At 37.4% G+C, this 24,477-nt stretch overlaps 2 protein-coding genes across 6 annotated transcripts in view; one reads left to right on the top strand and one right to left on the bottom strand.

The window, feature by feature from the left end:
- The window catches only part of kdm2ba (lysine (K)-specific demethylase 2Ba), a 29,475-nt gene extending 8,508 nt beyond the window's left edge, over nt 1-20,967 (top strand). The window contains exons 2-10 of one of the 5 annotated variants that reach the window (XM_087263059.1): nt 7,227-7,493; nt 8,790-8,933; nt 9,229-9,315; nt 9,797-10,105; nt 10,188-11,191; nt 12,694-12,857; nt 13,135-13,296; nt 13,393-13,611; nt 18,537-20,967. In XM_087263059.1, the coding sequence (XP_087119185.1) occupies nt 7,227-7,493; nt 8,790-8,933; nt 9,229-9,315; nt 9,797-10,105; nt 10,188-11,191; nt 12,694-12,857; nt 13,135-13,296; nt 13,393-13,611; nt 18,537-18,727 (2,547 nt within the window). In that variant the 3' untranslated portion in view covers nt 18,728-20,967. 5 annotated transcript variants of the gene reach the window in all.
- Nucleotides 8,340-24,477, bottom strand: part of rnf34a (ring finger protein 34a) — a 47,947-nt gene continuing 31,809 nt past the window's right edge. Inside the window, exon 6 of the transcript XR_015496858.1 lies at nt 8,340-8,367. The gene's annotated coding sequence lies outside the window, so the exon portion shown is untranslated. The remainder of the gene's footprint in view (nt 8,368-24,477) is intronic.

Raw genomic sequence — 24,477 nt, 5'->3', positions numbered from 1 at the left:
TGTTCAAGCCTAGGCTGGGTCAGTTGGCAATTCTGTGAGGAGTTTGCATGTTCTCCCTGTGTTTGTGTGGGTTTCCTCCGGGTGTTCACACCCCAGATAAATGGACTAAGCCGAAAAGAAAATGAATGAATGAATGAATGACTATCAAAATTAAGTGAGATTTTTCTTTAAAAAAGCAACTTAATCTGCCAATGGGTTAACTAAAATAATCTTATTTCAAAGCAAAAAAAAAGGTTTTAAAATGGTTTCACCTTACTGAATTTATGCCACAAATAATTAAGTCATTACTAAAGGCATAATAGGGTCCATCCCAAGGTGTAGTTGATGCCCCTAATAAATTGTCTATGTATGTGTTGATTGATCTCACAGACAAAATAATCCATTGAGTGGCAGCAAATATTGAGAGTAACTGAATGAGCTGGCTTTGTACTGTGTTTAGGAAGTCTGACCTCAGATCAGCTTCATCAGTCCAAACAGTCCTTTGTTTGCGTTGCAGTTTACATCTTAGCTCCTCGCACGTGTATAATCTTTGGGCAGCTGATGAAAACTGGCTGTGATAAAGGATTCTTTTTGAAATGTCTAGCTCTCGTATTGGGTTCCACACTCGGACAGCGGGAATAGAGGTCACAGCTGTGATGCATCACTCCAAAGCACAAAAACACTCTTGTGCTCTATAGTAAGCATTCTTATAGTCAGCAGTCTGTGCTGATCTGCAGCCCCCGAATCTGTTGTGATGAAATATAAACGGTTTCATCATAATTGTTTTGTTGTGAAGGAAACTGTCAAAAGAGAGCAGGAATACCTGAATACATCTAGCGCAATATTTGCTCTCTTTGTCAGCCCATCAATGCAGCACCATTGGCTATATTTCAATTTTACAGTGCTACAATTTAGTCCCTCAGAAAAAAAAAAATAACTGGAGACAAAAAAACATCTGACGTTAAGCCCAATCGTCAACCACTTCCCCCTTCCAAGCCAATTAAATGTTGAATAGAAGTATTCCTTCACTCCACCAGTCAGCAAGGAACTGCTGTGTTGCCATGGTTACTTTGCAGAAGGACAGACTTCCAGCACTGCACTGCAGTTTTGTGCATGTGTTGTAATGTATTCATTATCTCAGCTGTGAGGCAAGATAGCAACACTCATGTGTAACGGAGAAAATCAATATTCTTTCAGAGAGAGAGTGTGAGGATTATAATGATTGCACAGATGCAAGATATATTACATTTAGTGATGTTAATAAATACTGCTTGCACATCACTGCTGTTCAAGAAAAAAATGAATTGTCCTTACACATATGAAGCACCTGGTACCATTTTTTATTTTGTCTTTCAAGACCGTTGAAGACGGTCACTTTTTTTTGCTTTTTCTTTATTGATTTTAGACATTAAAACACAACAACTTACTAATTGGGCCAATAAATATTCACACAATTGACAATAAAACATGCAGTATACAGTACAAACAATCCTTACAAAAGTATAGTGATAATAGATTAATACAATAATAAATAAATAAATAAATAAATAAATAAATAAATAAATAAATAAATTACAAAAAGGAAACCAATAATAAAATTAATTTAAAATAATAATAATAATAATAAAAAACACTAGTCTTCTGTTTTTATCTGAATTAGTCTAATCCTCTTCAATTGAACTATTTCTTGCTGAATTTATGCTTTTAAAATAATCCACGAAAGGTTGCCAGATTTTATAGAATTTGTCTTTTTTTAGGGAGAATCAGATTTTTCTCCAGTTCTAACTTCCAAGTAGGGTTGCTCGGTTTACCGCTACTATCGGCTCCAAAATATTGGCAGTGCCACTGTAGTTTGTAAACAGTGGTATCATCATTAACGGTCTATCTACAATAGATAAGGTTGCTTGTGGAGAAGTCACTAAAATGCTCTTGTTTGTGCAACAACAGGCCGTTTTATTTTTAATAGTCTGTGGAGCCCTTTAAGGGTGCACGTTTTCTGACGTTTCAGACGCACATCTGAATCGGTTCATTTCTGTTTCTGTCAATTTAATTTAATAGCTACAACAACCATGACTATCTCCTTAAAAAGAACAACTCAAAAACAATAGATGAAAAACCCAAAATAGCAACAGGAAACATTGAAACCATTTTTGACCACTTCATATAGCCTAATTGTGTTTAAAAAGTGCTCTTTTTGTAACAAATTCATTTGGTATAATTTGTATCTTTATTTTAATGTATTTTTTTGTTGGTCAGTTATCTACAAAATAAACAAAACAATAAATGCATTATATTTATTTTGTTATAACATATAAAACATAGTATTTCTGACAATTTCTGTTATGAATTACAGCAGTACTACTTGGTATCGTGATACTTCAGTTGGTATAGTATCGTAGCATGAATTAATGGTATTACAACAACCATAGTTCTAAAGGGACATTTAAAGGCTTAACTAGGTAAATTAGGTTAACTAGGCAGGTTAGGGTAATTAGGCAAGTTATTGTATAGCGATGGTTTGTTCTGTAAACTATTGTAAAAAAAAAAAAAAAAATAGCTTAAAGAGGCTAATAATTTTGCCCTTAAAATTGTTTAAAAAAAAATAAAAAACTGCTTTTATTCTAGCCGAAATAAAACAAATAAGACTTTCTCCAGGAGAAAAAAATATTATCACACATACTATGAAAATTTCCTTGCTATGTTAAACATCATTTGGGAAATATTTAAAAAAGAAAAAAAAAACTCAAAGGGGGCTAATAATTCAACTGTTTATATGTAGGAGCAGCTTTCTGTTTCCAGTTTAATAATAATAACCTTCATGCTAGCACAGACAAATGGAACTATGTTTTGTTCTGTACTGTTTTTCTCAACCATTAGTCACTTTGGATGAAAAAATATTTGCTAAATATTGCTGTTACTATGCAACTGACATATAATTCACATGTGTAAGAAAACGTGAAAGCTTAAAATGTGGTAAGTGTTATACAATCAAAGATATGCTCCGTTTAATGCTGGAGCCAGTATTTTTGGATGTTATTACACCTCCACAGTGCTGCTGCACATGATCTCGTGCAATGGGGACGAATTTGCTGTAATCCAGCATTTCTGCTGTGGCTGCTGCATTAGAGATGAACCAAATAACAGAGCAACAAAATGAGGTTATATTCCAGAGGCTGTGCTGCAAACGAAACGTGCATGGTTGAGTTAGAAGCTATGATGAAAAATTGCTATCAAATATTGTAACTCTCAAGGGTGAAAGAAAGGATGTGAGCGCAGATTATTTGGAGGCATAGTGAATAAATCAAGCGGCGGATTCATAAAGGGATGGTGGGTGGGTAAACAGCCAATGAGAGGGGCTGGAAACAGCTTTGATCTATGGAGAGCTGTATAATGTGCCGAATATAGTCATTACAGAAGAGCACCAGAGCTTAATTTCAGCCAGTGAGTTACTCATGTAAAGCAGGTGTCTGTGCCATTTTGTTTTCTGTCAGGCAAGCGGTATAAACATTATGTGCTGCTATGCATTTTATATATTAAGTTGTAATAAGCAATTTTGGGCAACACTGTGGCTCAGTGGTTAGCACTGTCACCTCACAGCTAAAAGATTGATGGTTTGAGCCTCAGCTGAGCCAGTTGGCATTTCTGTTTCCCAGTACTGGGTTGGAAGGGCATCCGCTGTGTAAAACATATGCTGGATAAGTTGGCGGTTCATTCCGCTGTAGCGACCCTTGATGAATGAAGGGACTAAGCCGAAAGAAAATGAATGAATAAGTAAGCAATTTTAGTCTATTATGATGGGGTCAGACTGTGATATTCGGCACAATCTGGGGAACATTAAAAAAAAAGAGGTTAAGGGAAAACTATAGTTTGTTACCCCTGAAAAAAGGGAAACTCTGGTTTTCTGTTTTAGAATGGGAGATGTGTCAAACCTGAGAGGCAGAGTCAAGTCCCTTTTCTAAAATGGTGGTAACTTTTACACAGAATCAGTTACCATGGCAGTGAGTAAAATCATCTGTCAGTGTGGTAATAAAAATATTCATAATGCAAATTGAAAACAAAATTATTTGGAGTATTAAATAATGTTACTACATGCAAATTTACAGTAGCTTATGATGACACGATTGAATGGGTTTGAATGCAGCTATTGCCAAACCTGTTTTTCTAACTTATATCACATTTGAATGTATTTTCAATCCCAATGAGATATTTTAAAAGTGCATATGCATCGAGTGTTTGGTAAAATATTTATGATTTTACTAAATATAACCATTTACACTTTATAGAGGTGCAAATAGGGTGTATCTGCCAGCAAAAAGTGTACATAGAATAGCTTCTCTTACGATTATTTAATTTTATTGCAAAGAAATGCTACTTTTACATGTTGTGGAATAAACATGGGCCGGTATAAGATTCTGAAGGTATGACAACCTTGAATAAAAATATCACGTTATTGGGATTACTGCTCTAAATTATATTCTTTTTAAATGTCTGGGTAAAAAACAAAAAAACTTTTTTCCCCTTTGAACAAAATATATTTTTTTGTTTTGAGAAACATTTAAAATATTGTGGAGCAGTAAACATGTCAGGCTAAATAATTCAATGAATCATTGACTTCTGCTGTCTTCATTAGATTCAAAAATACAGATTTCCTTACAATTTAAAGCGGCATCTTTGGCTATATTTTTAGGACTTTTGTCCTAAAAAAAACAAGCAAAAAAAGTAAATAAAAACTTTACACATACCTTAGGAGCAGTATTACAGAAAATTAAGGTGATTTGACTTTTTTGACACCTTGACTTTTTCAAACCATGGTATAGCTTGAAAACGGTTATCGTCTCATGCCTATTGTGGAATATATGTTGAGCTATTATTATACTCATCTGTTATATCTAGAACTGTTTGCATTTGTTTATTGTAAATACTAGGATATATCTTTATATCTACTAAGTAGGCTAATTGCACTCTTTTAAAAAATTTTGAACCCTATTGGCTGATCATTTGCAAAATTAAGAAAAAAAAAACACTTAAATCATTTATTTAATTATTTATTTATTTTTGCCTTGAAAATGAATAGGCTATCAGTTCAATAACATAGCGTTCGGCCAGTTTTCACCTGTAATATTATAGGAATGATAAAAATTTAACTTGTATTGTCTCTCAGATATGCAGACATATTTTGTCAGGTCCTGTTGCCATGGTGAATTGTAATATTGGAGCTCTAACATTAATGTATTTTCATAGTTGTGAATAATACTCAGAGTTGAAAGAACTAACTCAGTTCAGCTTATCTGTTTGGGGTGCTTGTTGTTTTTGGCAATGTAAAATTTGTGTTATTTTTTACTTTGTGTGGTCTGTCCAGACCGATCTCATGAGGAAATGTAACTTTTTTGCATTTTAGCTGTTTAATGACTGATTCGTATGAATTTGTATTAGTTAAGTCGTATAAAAATGCACGATTTGTAAAAAGAGACGCAGCACCAAACCCCACCCGTAAACCCAAACATCATTGTGATATAAGCAAATCATAGTTAATTTTACAAATGAGATCATATGAATCCATACGAATTAGCCACTAAATCACAATTGTTACTAAGTTACAAATTCCTGTGAGGCGTTGTTGGTCTGTCATAGTGGATGTATCGAAGGCAATTCACAATAATTCAACACCAAAAACTAGCATGTTTTTTGGTCCTTTATAACTGGTTTTATCTTATCTGTGAAACTGACCAATAGGAACACAGAAGCTGTTCTGTAGGCTTTCAAGCTAGTCAAAATGAAAGAGAGACTGAATTACACAATGGAGGATAAGTTAGTTTCTTTTTGAAGGCTTGTCTGATGACAAGCCAGACAGTGACAAAACACGCCACTTCAGTCTTTGTTTCCATTCTTGTCTTGCATCAGAACTGATTCTAGAAACATCACACACATTGGTAAAGACTGCAAACAATGATTGGTTGGGAAGCAACATTCAGTCCAAGTTTCCTGTTTATGGCACACACAAAAAAAGAATCAACATTATATAATCTGTCATACTTTTATAGAGAAACATTTGCATCCAAAAATAAATACGAAATTGTGTATTTACTGGCAGCGACTAGTGGCGTAGTAGGTAGTGCTGTCACCTCACAGCAAGAAGGTCTCTGGTTCGAGCCTCAGCTGCGTCAGTTGACATTTCTGTGTGTAGTTTGCATGTTCTCCCTGCGTTCACATGGGTTTCCTCCGGGTGCTTCGGTTTCCTCCACAGTCCAAAAACTTGTGGTGGTACAGGTGAATTGGGTAGGCTAAATTGTCTGTATTGTATAAGTGTGCATGGATGTTTCCCAGAGATGGGTTGCAGCTGGAAGCGCATAAGTTGGCGGTTCATTCCACTGTGGCGACCCCGGATTAATAAAGGGACTAAGCCGAAAAGAACCAATTCTTTTCCACCCTAAAATGCCCCAAAATTACACACAATAAATTACAACAAAATAAAGTGACCGAATCGTCAGTATTCTCAGATTTTTATTTGAAAAGCAAGTGTGCCGACTTCCATTTGCGGCCTAAGCATTTGAACTTAACTTGAACCCATTTTTGTGTAGTTATTCTTTTGTGTGTTTTATGTAAAATATAGTAAAATTACAAGAATTACTTCACCTGTATATGCAAATGTGCTTTCAAACACTCAATGCCATTACACATTTTAAGACACCATTCACACATCAGTCTTTAATATGTTTCTGCCCCAATTTGTACAGTTTAAAAAAACATAATGTCGGCCTATGCTGTTTAATAGCTATGTTACATTAGCATGGCAGTTTCTTTTTAAATGTCACTGCTGCAAAAACAAATGGAAAGGTAAAAATTTAGAACCATTGCCTGCACAATTTGAGAGTACTGTGGTAAACATTTGACTAACTATGGTTGGAAGTGGACATGTAAAGGGCTGTATGTAAGACGTATACATGTATGCAGATTCTCAAGACTGATCTATAAAGCTGAAAACTCATGGAAAAAGATTTTAGAAATTATTTTTAAAAATTTTGTATATACCATTTTCAGCAATCTGGCATATAATCATTTTAGGATGGTTTCTACACAATGCTCTATAAATGAGGCCCCAGAGTCAATTCACTGGAAGTTTCTGTTTGTTCATGCTGAATATTTTAAATGTACAGTATATGTGAAGACTGAAGAGGGATACTGTCTTCCAACTGGTAACAATATCATAGTATATAATCTAAATATCATTGTTTCTTCTTTTCTTTCAGCAACGGCTACCCAACAAACCCAAACCTAAAATGGCTACATCAACAGCCACAACTCCATCAGCGACCACTTCTTCATCCACTGCAACGGCAGTCAAGCTGCCATCCAATCGAACCTCCTCCGGAGCCCGCCGCAGACGCACACGATGCCGGAAGTGCGAGGCATGCGTGCGGACAGAATGTGGAGAGTGTCACTTCTGCAAGGATATGAAAAAGTTTGGAGGCCCCGGTCGAATGAAACAGTCTTGCATCATGAGGCAATGCATTGCGGTAAGAAAATCAGTTCAAACAGACACTATTATGATTCATGAACCACATTTCACATAGCTGACACATCAAATCACAACCCATTTCCTCTATTTCCTTCAGAACGTGAAAACTTTATAGACGCCCATTTTTTCAGATTGAAATATTTAAAATTTTTAGATCTATTATCTTTTTTTCCAAGATATAACATGCAGTGTGTAGCTTTTTAGCATTTCTTATTTTGTATTAATAAAACCATTATAAACAACATAAAACAGAAACATTTTCATGTTCTAATAGTGATTCCTATGTAGAAGAATCACTCCCTGCCCTCCATCTGAATTTTGCGCATCCTCAATGACGTCATGTGAAAACAACCTACAGTTAAAGTCAGAATTATTAGCCCCCCTGTTTATTTTTTCCCCCAATTTATTTCTGTTTAACGGAGAAAGTTTTTTTTTTTTTTCAACACATTTCACAACTTAATAGTTTTAATAACTCCTCTCTAATTACGGATTTATTTTATCTTTGCCATGATGACAGTACATAATGTTTGACTAGATATTTTTCAAGACACTTCTAGATAGCTTAAAGTGACATTTAAAAGCTTAACTAAGTTAATTAGGTTAACTAGGCAGGTTAGGGTAATTAGGCAAGTTATTGTATAATGATGGTTTGTTCTGTAGACTATTGAAAAAATATAGCTTAAAGCGGCTAATAATTTTGCTCTAAAAATTTAAAAACTGCTTTTATTCTAGCCAAAATAAAACAAATAAGACTTTCTCCAGAAGAAAACATATTATCAGACATACTGTGAAAATTTCTTTACTCTGTTGAACATAATTTGGGAAATATTTAAAAAAGAAACAAATATTCAAAGGGGGGTGGGGGGGGGGGGCTAATAATTCTGACTTCAACTGTATATGCAATGTTAAGTTTGTGTTTTAAATTTTCTATTTAAAATAATCGTTCATTAATTGTAATAGAGTTCAAATGATTAAAATTGCCCAGACCAGTATGAAACAAAATAGTTTCTGTTTTTTTAGCTTTCTTCAAAATATCTTCTTTGATGTTCAACAGGAACTCATAAAGGTTTGGTAGCACTTAAGCAAGAGTAAATAGTGAGAATTATAATTTTTGGGTGAACTATCCCTTTATCGATCAGCTTAAAATGGTCTCAAGTATTTTAACTTGTATTAAATGAATGTCTTCTTAAAACCTTAAAATGTGTTTAATTATTAATAATGTCATCATTTGCAATAACGCATTTTCAAAAAGGTTGAGTTTTCATATGTGAATGTGTTGCCATTTGTTTTACAGCCTGTGTTACCACACACAGCAGTTTGTGTGGTGTGTGGTGAAGCTGGTAAAGAAGACACTCTTGATGACGAGGATGAAAAATTTAACGCCATGCTCATGGAGTGCTCCATCTGCAATGAGATTGTCCACCCAAATTGCCTCAAGGTCAGACTGTCTAAAAAAACCTAAACCTTGACTTAATCACTCATTTTAGTGTTTTTTTTTTTTTTTGAGTAAAGGGGAAGCAGTGAGTGTATATAGTGCTATCTTTCATTTTGAGTGAGCACAGAAAGAGGAAGAGATGCTCAAGTGCATGTTGGTGGGCGGATCTGTTTTTAACACCTTTGGGTCCTCTTTAGTGTGTGGGGTTGTTATTTATTCACATTATTGAGTGAATTTGGTTTTGAAATGTTTATTAGACGCCTCTTCTCCTCTAACTCTATCTCTTTCCTAAATGCAGGTGAAGGATGCAGCTGGTGTTGTAAATGATGAGCTTCCTAACTGCTGGGAATGTCCGAAATGCAATTACGCTGGGAAAACAGGGAAAGTGAGTATCTGGGGAACAGTAATACAATGGTTTGATTGTATACAAAAATTTGCATTTACATTTGAAAAGAGGTAAAAAGTATTGTAGACAATGCAGATGTACATTTTAAAGTATGTATCGAACAGACTAATTAATGTGGAATACAAGAATGCATAGGATATTTGTACATTTTTTCTTATGTAACTTTTGCTGCCTCACATATATAATTCCTTTTTTTAGGTTCATACCTAAAACATTAAGAGACGTGTGTCATTCAGAATGACAAGGCCATGAGGAAACTGTCAAAATAAATCTAGATTCAAATAAAATGCAAATAGCTGTGTTATTCAAATTGTTTTTAGTAACCTATGGACTGTTAAGCTATTTCTCTGAAATGTTTAACAGTTAAATAGAAACACAATTCGGTCTTGGTGAACAATGAATGTCATTCATAAAGTATAAAGTTTTTTTTGTATTTTTTTGCCACTCTTTGGCCTGCAAGCAAAAACGGGGCCCAGGATTTAAGTACGCATCCAACTTGCCCGGGTCCCTGCTGAGGGAGCAAAAAGCTGGACGTGACGGAAGAGAGGAAGGGGACCAGACATCCACTGGACCGGCATCCATCAAGAGGAAGACTGAGAGGGAGGAAACTCCCAGATTGAAGACTGAGGATTTACCCTCACGCCTTCCCCCACTGTTGTCCCCAAGTGGCCTGCCAAGACCACGATCTGAAGTGCCCAACTTCTTGAGGAAGAAAAGGAAGTTATTTGACGATGATGAAGAGGAAGAGGAGGCTACTGCTAAAAAGAAGGTAAGGTGTAATCACAGATCTTTGCATAAAAAACCTACTGTACCCTTTTCATTAAGTAACATTTCTTGAGTTTTTTTAGCAGAAGAAACCATGGAGACCTGAAGAACCTTTGATTCCCAAACTTTCTCACATGAAAGCAGAAGAGGAGGAAGACAACTCTGATGAGGAGGAAGAAAGGCAGGAAAAGCGAGAACAACCTCGTCGATCAATAAAAAAAGACTATAGCATAGTGAGAAAAGAGGAAGAGCGTGAGGAAGACAGACGGGAGGACAGAGATCCCCCTTTCAGATCCTTAAAGGAGTTCCAAAACATGAGTAAAGAGGAAGATCATGATGAAGAAAAGGAAGACGATGATGAGGAAGAGGAAGAGGAGAGTAATGGGAAACGAGGAAGGGACAGCAGCCCTGCACTAAAAAACCTTTCTCTCTCGCTTGAGAGTGATGCTTCACGGTGCAGCTCTCCAAGGGCTGGACCGAGCAGCGAAGGAAGTGAGACACAAGAGAAGGCCCCACGTGCTCGAGCAAGGCGACACCGGCGCAAGCCTCCAAACCGCCAGCTCAGTGCAGAGCTCAGCAAGCAGCTCAACATGGAGATCCGTCGCACAGAACATTCACTGGCCAATGAAAACCAGCAGCCACTAAAGAGCGAACCTGAGGACAGTGAGAACGAGGAACCAAAAAGAGGCTTGCGCAACGGGACTGCAGGGAACGCAGGAGGAGGCGGAGGAGGAGTTGAAAGGGGAGCAGGTGGAGAGGCAGGAGGGGAGCGACCGCACTTACGAGCAAGGGAGATGAATGGGACGTCTTGGGAGCTTCGGCACTTCTACCCTCCTCAGATCACCCCACTTGGCTTGAACCGCAGTTCGCCTACAGTCAGACCTCTTCCTGCTCGTTCCCCTCCCAAGTGTGTTCAGATGGAGCGACATGTGATCCGGCCACCTCCAATCTGCCCTCCACCTGACAGACTACCACTAGCTGATGGTCGTAATCACATAGCTCCCAGAGAGGCATGGCTGGCCATCTTCAGCCACTTGAGCCATCGTGAACTTTGTGTGTGTATGCGCGTGTGCCGGACATGGAATCGCTGGTAAGAAACACATAAAGACTTTTATCAGTTCACACTTCAAAGCTCTAGCCTAATGTTGCATGGCACCCTCAACCCTTCCAGTCCTTCTCAATTAGTTTACACTTTGGTGGCAATAACCACATTTTCACTGTCTTGCCTAAAGTAAGCATGCCACTGCATGTCTGGGCCAATTGCATTTCCACTGTAACTTCCGTTGCCTGATCGAGCCTCATCAGGGCTTCCTTGACATCAACGAATACCGTGAGCCAAAGCAGGCTAGCTGGAGATGGGTAAAATAAAAGGCAGAGATTGCATAAGTCAGTTAAAGAGGTTCTGTGACAAGAGTGTCTGATGTTTTTGTGTTGCACTGTGAGCTATTGGCCCTACAGTCGAAAGGCAACAAAGCCATGGCTCACACTGGCCCAACACTGGAAAAATGGCTATTGTTGCAAGGTCCACAGAACATTTTCAAACTATTCCTGATAAACAAATAATCTCTTTCAAATAAACTCATCAGTTTGTTGTTATTGACTCGGAAAGGCTTGGAATCGAAGAGTCAGATGGAGAGAGATCCAAAATGTGTAAGGGGGGTGTGAATTAGACTTGTGAAACCCCAAATCAACAACAAAATAAGGAAAGGGATGTCCAATTCTTCTTTAGAAGGGCCATCTTTCTGCAGAGGTTATGTGCAATCTTAACTAAACAAACCTAAAGTGGTTAGTCTTATGCGGTTATGCTGACAGCTAACTCTCTGCAACTCTCACATGGTCACCCACTGAAGCTAAGCAGGGCTGCACCTGGTCAGTACCTGGATGGGAGACTACATGGGAGAGCTAGGTTGCTGCCGGAAGTGGTGTTCATGAGGTCAGCAAGGCACTCAACCTGCGGTCTGTGTGGGTCCTAACACCCCAGTATACTGATGGGGACTCCATGCTGTTCAGTGGTCTGGTATATACGGCCAAGGTCCTATATCTCTGTGGTTATTAAAAATCCTTGGATGTTCTTCAAAAAAAAGAGTAGGGGTTTAACCCCGGCATCCTGGCCAAATTTGCCAACTGGCATCTGTCCATCATGGCCTCCTAACCATCTCCATGTCATAATTGGCTTCATCACTCTGTCTCCTCTCCACCAATCAGCTGGTGTGTGGTGTGCGTTCTGGTGCAATATGGCGTCACATCATCCAGGTGGGTGCTGCACACTTGTGGTGCATGAGGAGATAACCCCAAAAATGTGTAAAGTGCTTTGAGTGTCCAGGAATGCGCTAAATAAATGGGAAGGAATTATTATTATTATTATTATTATTATTATTGTTATTATTATTATTATTATTATTTAGGACTACTAGATGTTTTTAGACCCAGACTGGAACAAAACTCTTCAGGAAAATAGTCCTCTAGATAAAGGATTGGACTCTCCTGGCATTACTTGTCTTGTAGCATTTCTAGGCCTATGCATAAATATTACTATGAAATTGAATTATTGGTCTTCTTATAGTTAATATGTGATTTTAATATCTTTTCTAGGTGCTGTGACAAGAGATTATGGACCCGTATAGATTTGAAGCGTTGTAAGTCCATCACTCCACTCATGCTAAGTGGGATAATTCGCAGGCAGCCCATCACTCTGGACCTGAGCTGGACTAACATCTCCAAGAAGCAACTAAGCTGGATAATTAACCGATTACCAGGTCAGCATCTGTATAAGCATGTATGTAAATCAGTGGCCCCATCTCAAGTCGTTGATGTACACAGCGCTGCACAGTTTAGCTCCAACCACCTCCAACTCACACCTGCTTAAAAGTCTTTGGTAGTCTTGAACACCTTGACTAGTTGGATCAGCTGTGTTTGACTAGGATTGGAGCAAAACTGTGCAGAGCTGCAGCCCTCCAGGAATTGAGTTTGAGACCTGTGATGTAGATCTACATGCATAAAGGGGTGTCTAAACACCAGTCTGTTTGGGTTCAGGACTAAGGGTTCTCCTCCTGTCGGGTTGTTCATGGGTGGCCGTCTCGGCTCTCTGCACATCCAGTTGTCCTCTACTTCGCACACTTGACCTGCAGTGGGTGGAAGGGCTAAAAGATCCCCAGATGAGAGACCTGCTTTCCCCTCCAACTGACAACAGACCAGGTAATAAACAGCACTCCAGATCAGTACGCACAACAAAAAACAAAAGTAATGGGATATATATACATACTCATTCACTATTTGTGGTGTCTCTAACAGGTCAGATGGACACCCGCAGTAAACTAAGAAATGTTACAGACCTGCGTCTCGCTGGTTTGGACATCACGGACAGCTCTTTACGTCTCATCATTAAAAATATGCCTCTACTCTCCCGTCTGGACTTGAGTTACTGCAACCATATCAATGACCAGTCGGTAAACCTGCTGACTGCTGCAGGAACCACAACTAGAGACTCCCTTACTGATGTCAACCTTTCCGGTAATTGCTCTGTATTTGTCACAAATAACTAAATGTTCAATAGTTACCTTAAGTTACAATCCTTTTTTTGCCAATATAGTTATGTTACCAGAACCATTGTTTACACCAAAGACAACTGATTCTATAATTGTCCATTAAACCCTTTCGTGTGAAACCAGAAACATCAAGAGCTAGTGGGCAGGAAAATGTCATCAACACTTTAAGTTTCCAAATAACAACTCAGCCTTCTGAAACTAACACAAACATTGTGCTAATTTTATTTACTAAAGCTGTCAATAGGAAGTGACTGTGGGCATGATACATTGTGGGCCTGTTCATAGAGAGGTCTGCAAGTCCCTTGACCAAACATCACCATTATTTCAGTAAAGATGTATCAGTAGCTGAGTTTCCAACACCGTGTTAATCCACATCTTGAAGTATCACATAAATGATATAAACACCAGATTTAGATTTTGAAGTTTATATCTGCTTTCTTGAGGTGGTTTTGGATGAAATTTGGTTAATGTAAATAACGGGAGATGGAAACACATGTCAATATAGAAAACATTACACCCACATGACTATCTTCATTATCTTTGATATGCTTACTGTTGCAGGAATGTTACTCTTCTGTATAAATACAGATTTACGTATTTTTCAAGCTTTATGGGGAGACGCCTGTAATTTGTGTAAATCCAAATTTAGTTTTTAAGGGGGCGGTGGGTTTGGGATGGGCGGGATTTTGCAATTCAAAATCAGTTTGAATGTGTGCACTTTTTCCGCTTTCACCTTTGCATGTCACCACCACGTGCACTCTATGCACATTATAAATAAAAACGGCAGGATGCACATTTGTTAAGATCCTCTGCAAGTCCTTAGACAATATTGCAAATATATAAAAAATTTCATAGCTAATTAAAACTTTTTTTTCGTTATGTATATTTTTTCAGGGTGGAATGTTAAGGCTGATTTATACTTCTGCGTCCAACGCACGTGTATGCTACGGCGTTGACGCATAGCCCTACGCCATGGCCGTCGGCGTCGCTGATGTGCACCTCTCAAAAAATGTAACTACACGTCGCAACGACGCGTAGCGCAAGCTCTGTGATTGGTCGGCTTGGTAGCGATGACGAGTCTGGGTGGGACCGAGAGGCGCGTGAATGGCGCGAGGCCGTTGGAGCGATTGTTTACAAGTGTGGAGTTCCGTGAAGGAGCTCCGGATGGAAAGTTTTGTTTTGTGTTTACCTCATAGTTAAAGTTGTTGCAAGTCTGCCAGTTCCTGCCTCAAAATGAGCGAGTTTGAGCTACTTGTACATTCAGGAAGTGTTCAGGAAAAGCAAAACACCAGCGAAGAAACTCGACACAGAGGAGCATTAACACCTTACTGCCAACTAGCGTTTCGGAAGTGTTAATGCAGACCAACAGAGACAGCATGCAGAAGTATAAATGCACAGCTTTGCGCATTGCATGCGTTGTGGGTTACGCCAGTCACTTGACTCAGAAGTATAAACCAGGCATTAGGGTGCTTTCACATTTTGTCTGTTGTTTCGGAACCTGCTGCAATTCCACTGTTAGCGCGGTTCGTTTGGCATATGTGAATCCAGCAATCATGCTCTGATTCACGCCAAAACAATTGGTCTGAGATCACCTGAATATGGTGGTCTTGGCTCGATTGAACAAACTCTGAAGTGAATCGATTGTAGTGAGAAAGCAATACGATTTGATTCAGACTATATCACAGTGTATTGTCATTCCTACAGTTAAATTATTCATGTCAAATACCAAAGTGAAAGCATGTTAACTAGCTATTAAAGAGAGCTGTTTATCCGTTAGGAAAATTGCATTGCAGTCTTAGTTTATCTGCTATTTCTCTCTATAATGTAAAGCCTATAATGTATAAGCCCACTGCTATGTATGAGAAAGTCTTACCTCTGATTTATATCTGGTGACGGTGTCTGTGGGTGTCACCAAATAAATTAAAATATGGATGCATGACAGCTGAGCGGGACTCTGTAAAAAAAACCTGAAACTCTGACCAAAGTGAGGAGAGTTTACTCACATGTGACTTGTTTTAGGCTATTTGGTTCATTTAGAGACTTTGCCATGTGAAAGCGAACCTCACCAAGAACAAAGTGCAACAATGTAACAGTTTTAATCCCTGTTTCAGAACAAAAGAAAAGAAAGAAAACACCACAGGTGTGAAAGCGCCCTTAAAGTATATTAAGCTACTTAATTCCACTAGACTTAAAATTTTTACAGTTCTTATTGTTGACTGACTAGTAGTTTATCGTGTTGGAAATAAGAGGCGACTAAATTACAGAAAAATATATATTCTATGGACACAAGAGCACTAAACCGAGTTAGTCTAGCAGCAGTATGCAGATCTGTCCCGACATTGAGGTACAAAGTAGGCTATAAACCAGGGGTGGGCAAACTCGGTCCTGGAGGGCCGATGCCCTGCACAGTTTAGCTCCAACTCTAATCAAACACACCTGCTTATAGATTTCTAGTGATCTTGAAGACACTGATTAGCTTGTTCAGGTGTGTTTGACTAGTGTTGGAACAAAACTCTTCAGGGACACCGGCCCTCGAGGATCAAGTTTGCCCACCCCTGCTATAAACCTATTAAATATTACTTATGTGACTATTAAACTGCTGAACATTTAAACTGAAAAAACAAAAAATGAAACTTAAATTGTGTGGCCAATATCAAATATTTATGTAAAGAATATTATTTATTATATTTTTAGAATTATTATTTATATCCTTTATTTAAAACACACACACACACACACACACACACACACACACACACACACACACACATATATATATATATATATGAGCAATGTTTGTATTAGAAACTTTCTTCCGTCAATCATTTAAATTTGCAGCTGACGTCAGAGCACCAGAAACCATTAGTAATTCACCAACTTTACATTAGAGCTAGGATTTGAATGAGTCTCTTTTGTAAAACAGGTGATTTTCCTTACATGAATGTGACATGAAATGCCATCTTTTATGCAATGAGATATCTCCCTGCAGTGTTACAGTCTACAGTATTTCTGTGTTACAATCGGGATATTACAATAATTAACCCCGAAAAAAAGCAGCCTAATCACTACCAGATTGCTGTTGTGTTTGCAATAAAGAAAAACGCCAAACACATGCGGGCATTTTTTCTTTCTTTCTGAAACACAACACATATTCTTGATATGCGAGTTCCTTTTCACACTCTTTTATACACTATAATTATAAAGAGAAAGATCGACATTGTATATCACTTACATGTTTAATAATGATTTGTTCCACTGTAGTTAGAAATTACGCTGTTTTTATCCTCTAAGGGCTATAGATAACCATCTATGGCTAATGGCCTCTGTCTCTTTGAAATTATAAATATTTTGAAATGGACACTATCCTTATAAATAAACTGCATAGTTGCATTCTAAACAACTAAATTCTCAACTAAAAAAGCCTCAAAAGTACATAATGCTGCCTATAAGCAGCAATATTTGTAAAGTGTCCTCTGCTTGTTGCTGTATGTGGGCGGAGTAATACACAAGGGTAAGGGTGAGGCTGGTCCAGTGCTGTTATTGCAGAATATCACACGGCTACTACCAGCCAATTAGATTCAAGAACCAGTCAGAACTGTTATGTGTGTGTGTGTATGTATGTATGTATGTATGTATGTATGTGATTGTGTATGTGTATGTGTATGTATGTATATATATATATATATATATATATATATATATATATATATATATATATATATATATATATATATATATATATATATATATATATATATATATATAAATTATTTTTATATTGTATATTTTATATTATATTATTTATTTTAAAAAAAATTTGCTCCACATTGAGATGGAAACCTGGCTAGTAACTCTGGCTCCGGCCTATATACAACTTGAATCCTTAATCTCTTTACCACAGAAGTTTCTGTAATCAGACTCTCCAGGATTTAGCAAATCTGCTGAATTTAATGCAATATCAAATTTTCCCCATTTATCAAGACACTGTTCCGAATTCTGCCTTACACAAAGCGCCATCTGCATAGTTTTACATTCAAAAATGTAATAGTATTTGCAAATAAAATGTGCTCGCGTGCACATGACCTGCGTCATGTGATGTTATCACAACACGCATTCAAAGCCTTTTTGACCTATAGGCCACTTGAGTTGTCAATCGCTAAACTTCTCTATATTGTATATATGCGTTTGTCTTCATAAGCATAGCATCTCACACACATAAGCAAACACAATTCAAATAGGCACCAAACAACATGGAGAATTGGCATGGTTTTGTTTTCAGATATGATACTTTATTGAGGCTTAAGGGGTTAACTCTGATAAATTAGAGAAATCAGTGGTTCTTGAGGTCCAAAAATGAATATTAAATCAAGATGTTTGTGGCTCAATGGTTAGCACTGTCGTCTCACAGCCCCAGATGGGTTAATTATCATTTCTATGTGGAGTTTTCATGTTCTCCTTGTGTTTGCGTGGGTTTCCACTGAGTGCTCCGGTTTCCCCGGACATTAGAAATTAGGTGACTTGAGTAAGCTAAATTATCCATAGTGTATGTGTGTGAATGTGAGAAGGTATGGGTGTTTCCCAGTACTGGATTGCAGCTGGAAGGGCATCCACATATGTTGAATAAGTTGGTGGGTCATTCCACTGTGGTGACCCCTGATTAATAAAGGAACTAAGCTGAAGGAAAATGAATCAATGAATAAACAATAAAAGGAAATGTTGCTAACAACTGATGTTTTAGTCACAAAAATTCCCCCAATTTTTTTTAAGTGAAATCCTGGAAGGACTGTGGAATATATTTGGAACGATTAGTATACTAAGGACTAATACTTAGTTGAATTAGCTTTCCTTTTATAAACTATTAATGTCTCCTTTCCTTATTTCTCTTTTTAGTGTGCAACCGAGTCACGGATCAGTCGCTGAGCTACTTCAAGCGCTGCGGAAGCATCTGCCGTATTGACATGCGATTTAGCAAGCAGGTGAGCCGACAGGCATGCGAACGTTTCATCGCTGAGATGTCGGTCATCGTTCCCTTCCAACTCCAAGAGGATAAACTTCTCCAAAAACTTCAGAGCACCCCCTAGTGTAAGGGAGGAACTGAAAAAAACAGTCTAAAAATGATACCATGTATCAGGTGCACTCATGTGTTAGGACTGAAACTGGATTCGCACATTAAAAAAAAAGAAGCACTGCAACCTGTACGTGTACAAAGCGTTTTGTGAGCTCCTTTCAAGACATACTGTACTTAAAAGGCACATAATTGTGACCCTTTTCTTAATTGTGTATTCGGAAGATGGACTGAACATTCTGATAAGTGTATTTAAAAGGTGGTGTATTATTTAAAAAAAAAAAAAGTAAGAGCTGAACACTTACTGGATATCACAAACACTTAATCCAGGAGACAGTGAGCATGATTGTACATTATTCCAAACTCTGTTTTGTTTTTTTTACACAAAGATTTATCAGTTTAAATTTGTGTGCTATATCTGGTTTAGTCCTGGGTATATGTTTTGTTCTTTATTATGAATTTTTAAATATTTCTGGCCATTTTACGTCATCAGTATTGGAATGTTCCAATCTGTTTTTTCATGGGTTTTGGCCACTTGGAATTTCAAGTACTTGATGTTCTAATCTTAGAGCAGGTATAGACGTGAAATGATTTTTGAGGTTTATTTATATAAATATATGTATATACATTTAAAAAACAGTGCCATAATCCAGCTGTTGTTCTACACAGTTGTAAAAGGCAAGACTTCAGCTATCAGTATATTTCATATCGCAGTTGTACGTGTGTCAGACCAAACAAAATACTGAATATACACTCACCGGCCACTCCCCAACTGCTCGTTAATGCAAATTTCTAATCAGCCAATTACATGGCAGCAACCAAATGCATGTTGACATGGTCAAGACGATCTGCCGCAGTTCAAACCGAGCATCAGAGCAAGAAGAAAGGTGATTTAAGTGACTTTGAACATGGCATGGTTGTTGTTGCTCGACGGGCTGGTCTGAGTATTTCAGGAACTGCTGATCTACTTTGATTTTCAATCCTAAACATCTCTATGGTTTACATAGAACTGTCAGAAAAAGGGAAAATATCCAGTGAGCGGGCAGTTCTGTGGGCGCAAATGACTTGTTGATGCCATAGGTCATGAATGGCCAACAGAAAGGCAACAGCAACTCAAATAACCACTCGTTACAACCGGGGTATGCAGAAGAGCATCTCTGAACGCACAACATGTTGAACCTTGAGGCAGATGGGCTACAGCAGCAGAAGACCACACTGGGTGCCGCTCCTATCAGCTAAGAAGAGGAAATTGAGGCTACAATTCACACAGGCTCACCAAAATTGGACAATAGAAGATGGGAAAAATGTTGCCTGGTCTGATGAGTCTCTATTTCTGCTGCAACATTCGGATGGTAGGATCAGAATTTTGCCTCAACAACATGGAATCATGGATCCGTCCTGCCTTATATCAACAGTTCAGGCTGGTGGTGGTGGTGTAATGGTGTGGGGGATATTTTCTTGGCACACTTTGGGACCATTAGTACCCATTGAGCATCGTGTCAGCCTATCTGAGTATTGTTTTTTAACATTTCCATCCCTTTTTGACCACAGTGTACTCATCTTCTGATGGCTCCTTCCAGCAGGATAATGCAGCATGTCATAAAGCGCGAATCATCTCAGACTGGTTTCTTGAACATGACAATGAGTTCGCTGTACTTAAATGGCCACCACAGTCACCAGATCTCAATCCAAAAGAGCACCTTTGGGATGTGGTGATTGGGATTCGCATCATGGATCTGCAGTAACTGCATGATGCTATCATGTCAATATGGACCAAAATCTCTGAGGAATAATTCCAGTACATTGTTGAATCTATGCCACAAAGGATTAAGGCAGTTCTAATACTAATACGCTGTACTTAATAAAGTGGCCGGTGAGTGTGTTCTCCAGCTCGCAGTCATTTTGTTTTGTTCAACACAATACGGCAGTTCTGTTTTTTTATTTCCTTTATCAGATTTTGCTGAACGTCCATGCAGTATTTGTCTATGAATGTCATTACTTGCTTTTTATTCCTTCCAAAGTGATTATTATTGTTAATGGTAACTGTGATGATGACAAATGATTTTAATGGTGTGTATTATTATTGTACGTTTCGTCTCAGGATGGTGACTTTCAGAAAGAGGGGGAGCCTCCCATTTGAACTAAACCGCCATACTTGTACCACTATAAATTAAGGCATCGTTCGCCATCTTAAACACTCTAATGTACATTTGGCTATTTATATTTGTATGTAATTAAAAGAAAAGTACTGTGAGACATCCGTTTTGGTTTCTTGTTTAACGAACAGAACACAATCACACAACAGTACAAGCCAATCTAAACATTATTAAGCACTTTTAATTAAGTATCACAAGGGTAACTAAGAACATACGTACCGTTTTATTTAATCTGTGTTAAAGAAACAGCCTAAAGTAATCAAAAGAAGCTAATATCAAGGTATTTTAAGAAAAATAAACATATCTGAACAGGCATACAGGAATGGAAAATATGTCAGGTTAAACAATGATCTAATGCATATACACCAAAATATTACAATAATCTGAAGAGAAAATGCCACATATTGAATGTTACACTCTCAGAAATAAAGGTACAGGAGCTGTCACTGGGGCAGTACCTTTTCAAAAGATACTTATTTTTACCCAAAAGTGTCCACAGTGGTACCTCAAAGGTGCATATTAGTACCCAGACATACCACAAAGTATCTTTGAGGAACCATTATAGACCCATCAGGTACAAATATGTATCTTTTGAAAAGGTACTGGCCCAGTGACAGCTCCTGTAGCCTACCCTTATTTATGAGAGTGTAGAGAGGCGCTGATATTGCTGTAGTGTGTTTGCTAATGAGTGATACAGCATTATGCTATGCCATGACGCAACTTTTAATCAGGCTCATCATTCAAGTAAGTAATGGAAACAAGAAAATAATAGTGGGAAATCACTCTCAAGTGGTGTTATTTCAGTTTTAAAGACTAAACAATGCCATTCAAGTTCTAGTAACAATGGAAAAAAATAAAATAAGTGCGTCAGAGACTCAAATGCATCTTTTTTGGCACCTAAACAACATTTCCTTTACACTGTGCATCATTTTGATTAAAGGGACAGAGAAATATTCATATGAAAGCAGAAAAATAAATAAATAAATAAAAATTCCCTTTTAAAACTAAATGTAAAAATTTAAACCAAAAAATGATAATAATTAAAAATGGCTCAAATTTTCCTCACATTTGACTTTATCACATTTACATTTTCTAGTTAAAGAGATAGTTCACCCCAAAACAAAAATTAGCTCATTTACTCAACCGTAAGTGGTTACAAACATTTATAAAGTTCTTCTTCTTTTTTTTAAACAAAAGATAATATCCCAAATCGCAAGCATACTCGCTATTCTACGCTATTTAAGTAATTAGTGCATTCACACTGAAATTCTAGTGCACTTTAAATATCTGGATGATGCACTTATTCAGCCATTAAAATGCAGTGTGGATTGTTGAGACACTTCTCACACTCTACGCCCGCTGCTTTCCTAACATAGCGGAAGAGGCGGAGCTTTCTGGTCTCCTTCAGAGTCCAAAGACATGCGCTATAGGTGAATTGAGTTAACAAAATTGGCGTTAGTGTATAAGTGTTTTCCATTGCTGGGTTGTGGCCGGAAGGGCATTTTCTGCGTAAAACATATGCGCAGTACATAACCTAGTCAGCAGTTTATTCCGCTGTGGCGACCCCTAATAAATAGGGCACTAAGCCGAAGGAATGAATGGTCTGTGAAAGCAAAATTCTCCCATGAGAGTGATTAAAACGCCTCCCGGTGGTGAATGCGGTTACTCATGGCATGTATTATTTGGTTGTTTGCTCATTTATTTCACTAATTTGGCAAATCGCCAAACGTCAGAGGAAATGGTTTGAATTGCACTTGGTAAAAATGTTCCATTTGGGACGACACTACATATATATACTTGCTGTTGAGTGTGTAAGTGCATGTAGTGTGCTGTTTCATCACCTTGGAATTACAAGGTTCTATGTGACATTTTGGTCAAAATTTAGTTATTGTTATATGAGGTAACACTTTAATTATAACTATCCGTTATAATAGTTAATAGATCATTAATAAACTGTCAATTAATGGGTTATAAATTACTTGTTAAATTGTTTGTTAATTGTTTATAACTGTGCCTTGTAGCCAATAGATATAAGCTGTTAGTTAACAACTTATAAATGACTTGTTAACTATTTTAATGATTTAAACTATACCTAATAAATTAGTAAATTACTTACTAAAGACTTGTTAAGTATCAGTTAATAGTTTATATATGTTATTGGGACGTTACTCTAAAGTTGCAGCTATTCTTCATTTATTAACTGTTAGTAGATGAGGAATAACGTCCCAATAACATGCATAAGCTAATAGCTAACACTTAACTAATATATTAACTCCCACTTTACAGATCAGTTGTTCATAGTTTGTTAACCCTCTACTAATACCAGTGAAACTTTGTAGAACAGCAAATGAATGGAACAAGTTCAAGCTACAGAAATTTGCTGTGATATTTAAAATAGAAAATGTTTGTGCTTAACCTTGTTCCACTCATAGGCTTTTCTGTTTGCTGTGTTTTACCACAGAAACTCCACAGATGAAATGTTGAACATTGTGTTTAATGTATAGAAACACACATTTACATGGCAGAACAGCAGTATACAACAGAATACAAACCTATGAGCTTTGGGCACTGTTTGTGCTAAACATAAAAACAAAATAAATAAAAATGTCTTTTATTAGAAAAGTTCTACAAAGTTTCACTGGTATTATTGTTAACAAACTATGAACAACTGATCTGTAAAGTGTGAGTTAATATATCAGTTAAGTGTTAGCTATTAGCTTATGCATGTTATTGGAACGTTATTCCTCATTTACAAAGTTAATAAATTAAGAATTTTTGCAACTTTAGAGTAACGTCCCAATAACATATATAAACTATTAACTGATACTTAACAAGTCTTTAGTAAGTAATTTACCAACATCTTGTTCATGATCTATTACTTATGTATTAGGTATAGTCATAAATCATTAAAAGTCATTTATAACTTGTTAACTAACAGCTTGTAAGTTATCTGTTGGCTATTTATAAGGCACAGTTATAAATTATTAACAAACTTGTAACTTTTATTTAACACGTCATTTATAACCCATTAACTAACAGTTTAATAATGGTCTATTAACTAGTTGTAACGGATAATTATTCTAAAGTGTAAAGCTGCCGTCACACTAGAGTTTGTGTTTGAGAAATTCTGTCGTATGGAGCTGCAAAAAGGGGCGGGATTAAACAAGACTATTAGACATTAAAAAAGCGAGTGATAACTCCATATAAATTCCTGTCCAGAGAGGTCGTGTTTTGATCCTCGATTGGTCTCACGCAGTCAAGTGATGCGATTTCGCAGGTCGGAGTTCACCAAGCTCGAACTTTGCACCGCAGCAACCTGCAAAACTTAACGCATGACCCTGCGTTTCCAGTCTGACGCATTCACGTGCGTATGAACAGAAGTCTATGGCGGAAAAAGTCAAGTGTGGCCGCAGCTTAACCTGTTCCACACATACTGTTTGCTATATGGAATGCAAAAACTTTGAAGCTTAATATCTCAGAATCATTCAGAACCCAGATAGAACCTTATAATTCCAAGGTGACGATTTGGGATGCAACTAAAATAAAATATTTTTTAAAAAGTCGCAAACCCCAAAAATGCCATGGATATCAGTAGTTGCTGTTTTCCAAC

This window comes from Danio rerio, chromosome 8 (genome assembly GCF_052040795.2).
Source record: "Danio rerio strain M-AB ecotype USA chromosome 8, GRCz13ab, whole genome shotgun sequence".
Taxonomy (NCBI): domain Eukaryota; kingdom Metazoa; phylum Chordata; class Actinopteri; order Cypriniformes; family Danionidae; genus Danio; species Danio rerio.
Note: the sequence above shows the minus strand (reverse complement) of the source record. Positions and strands in the feature narration are given on the sequence as shown.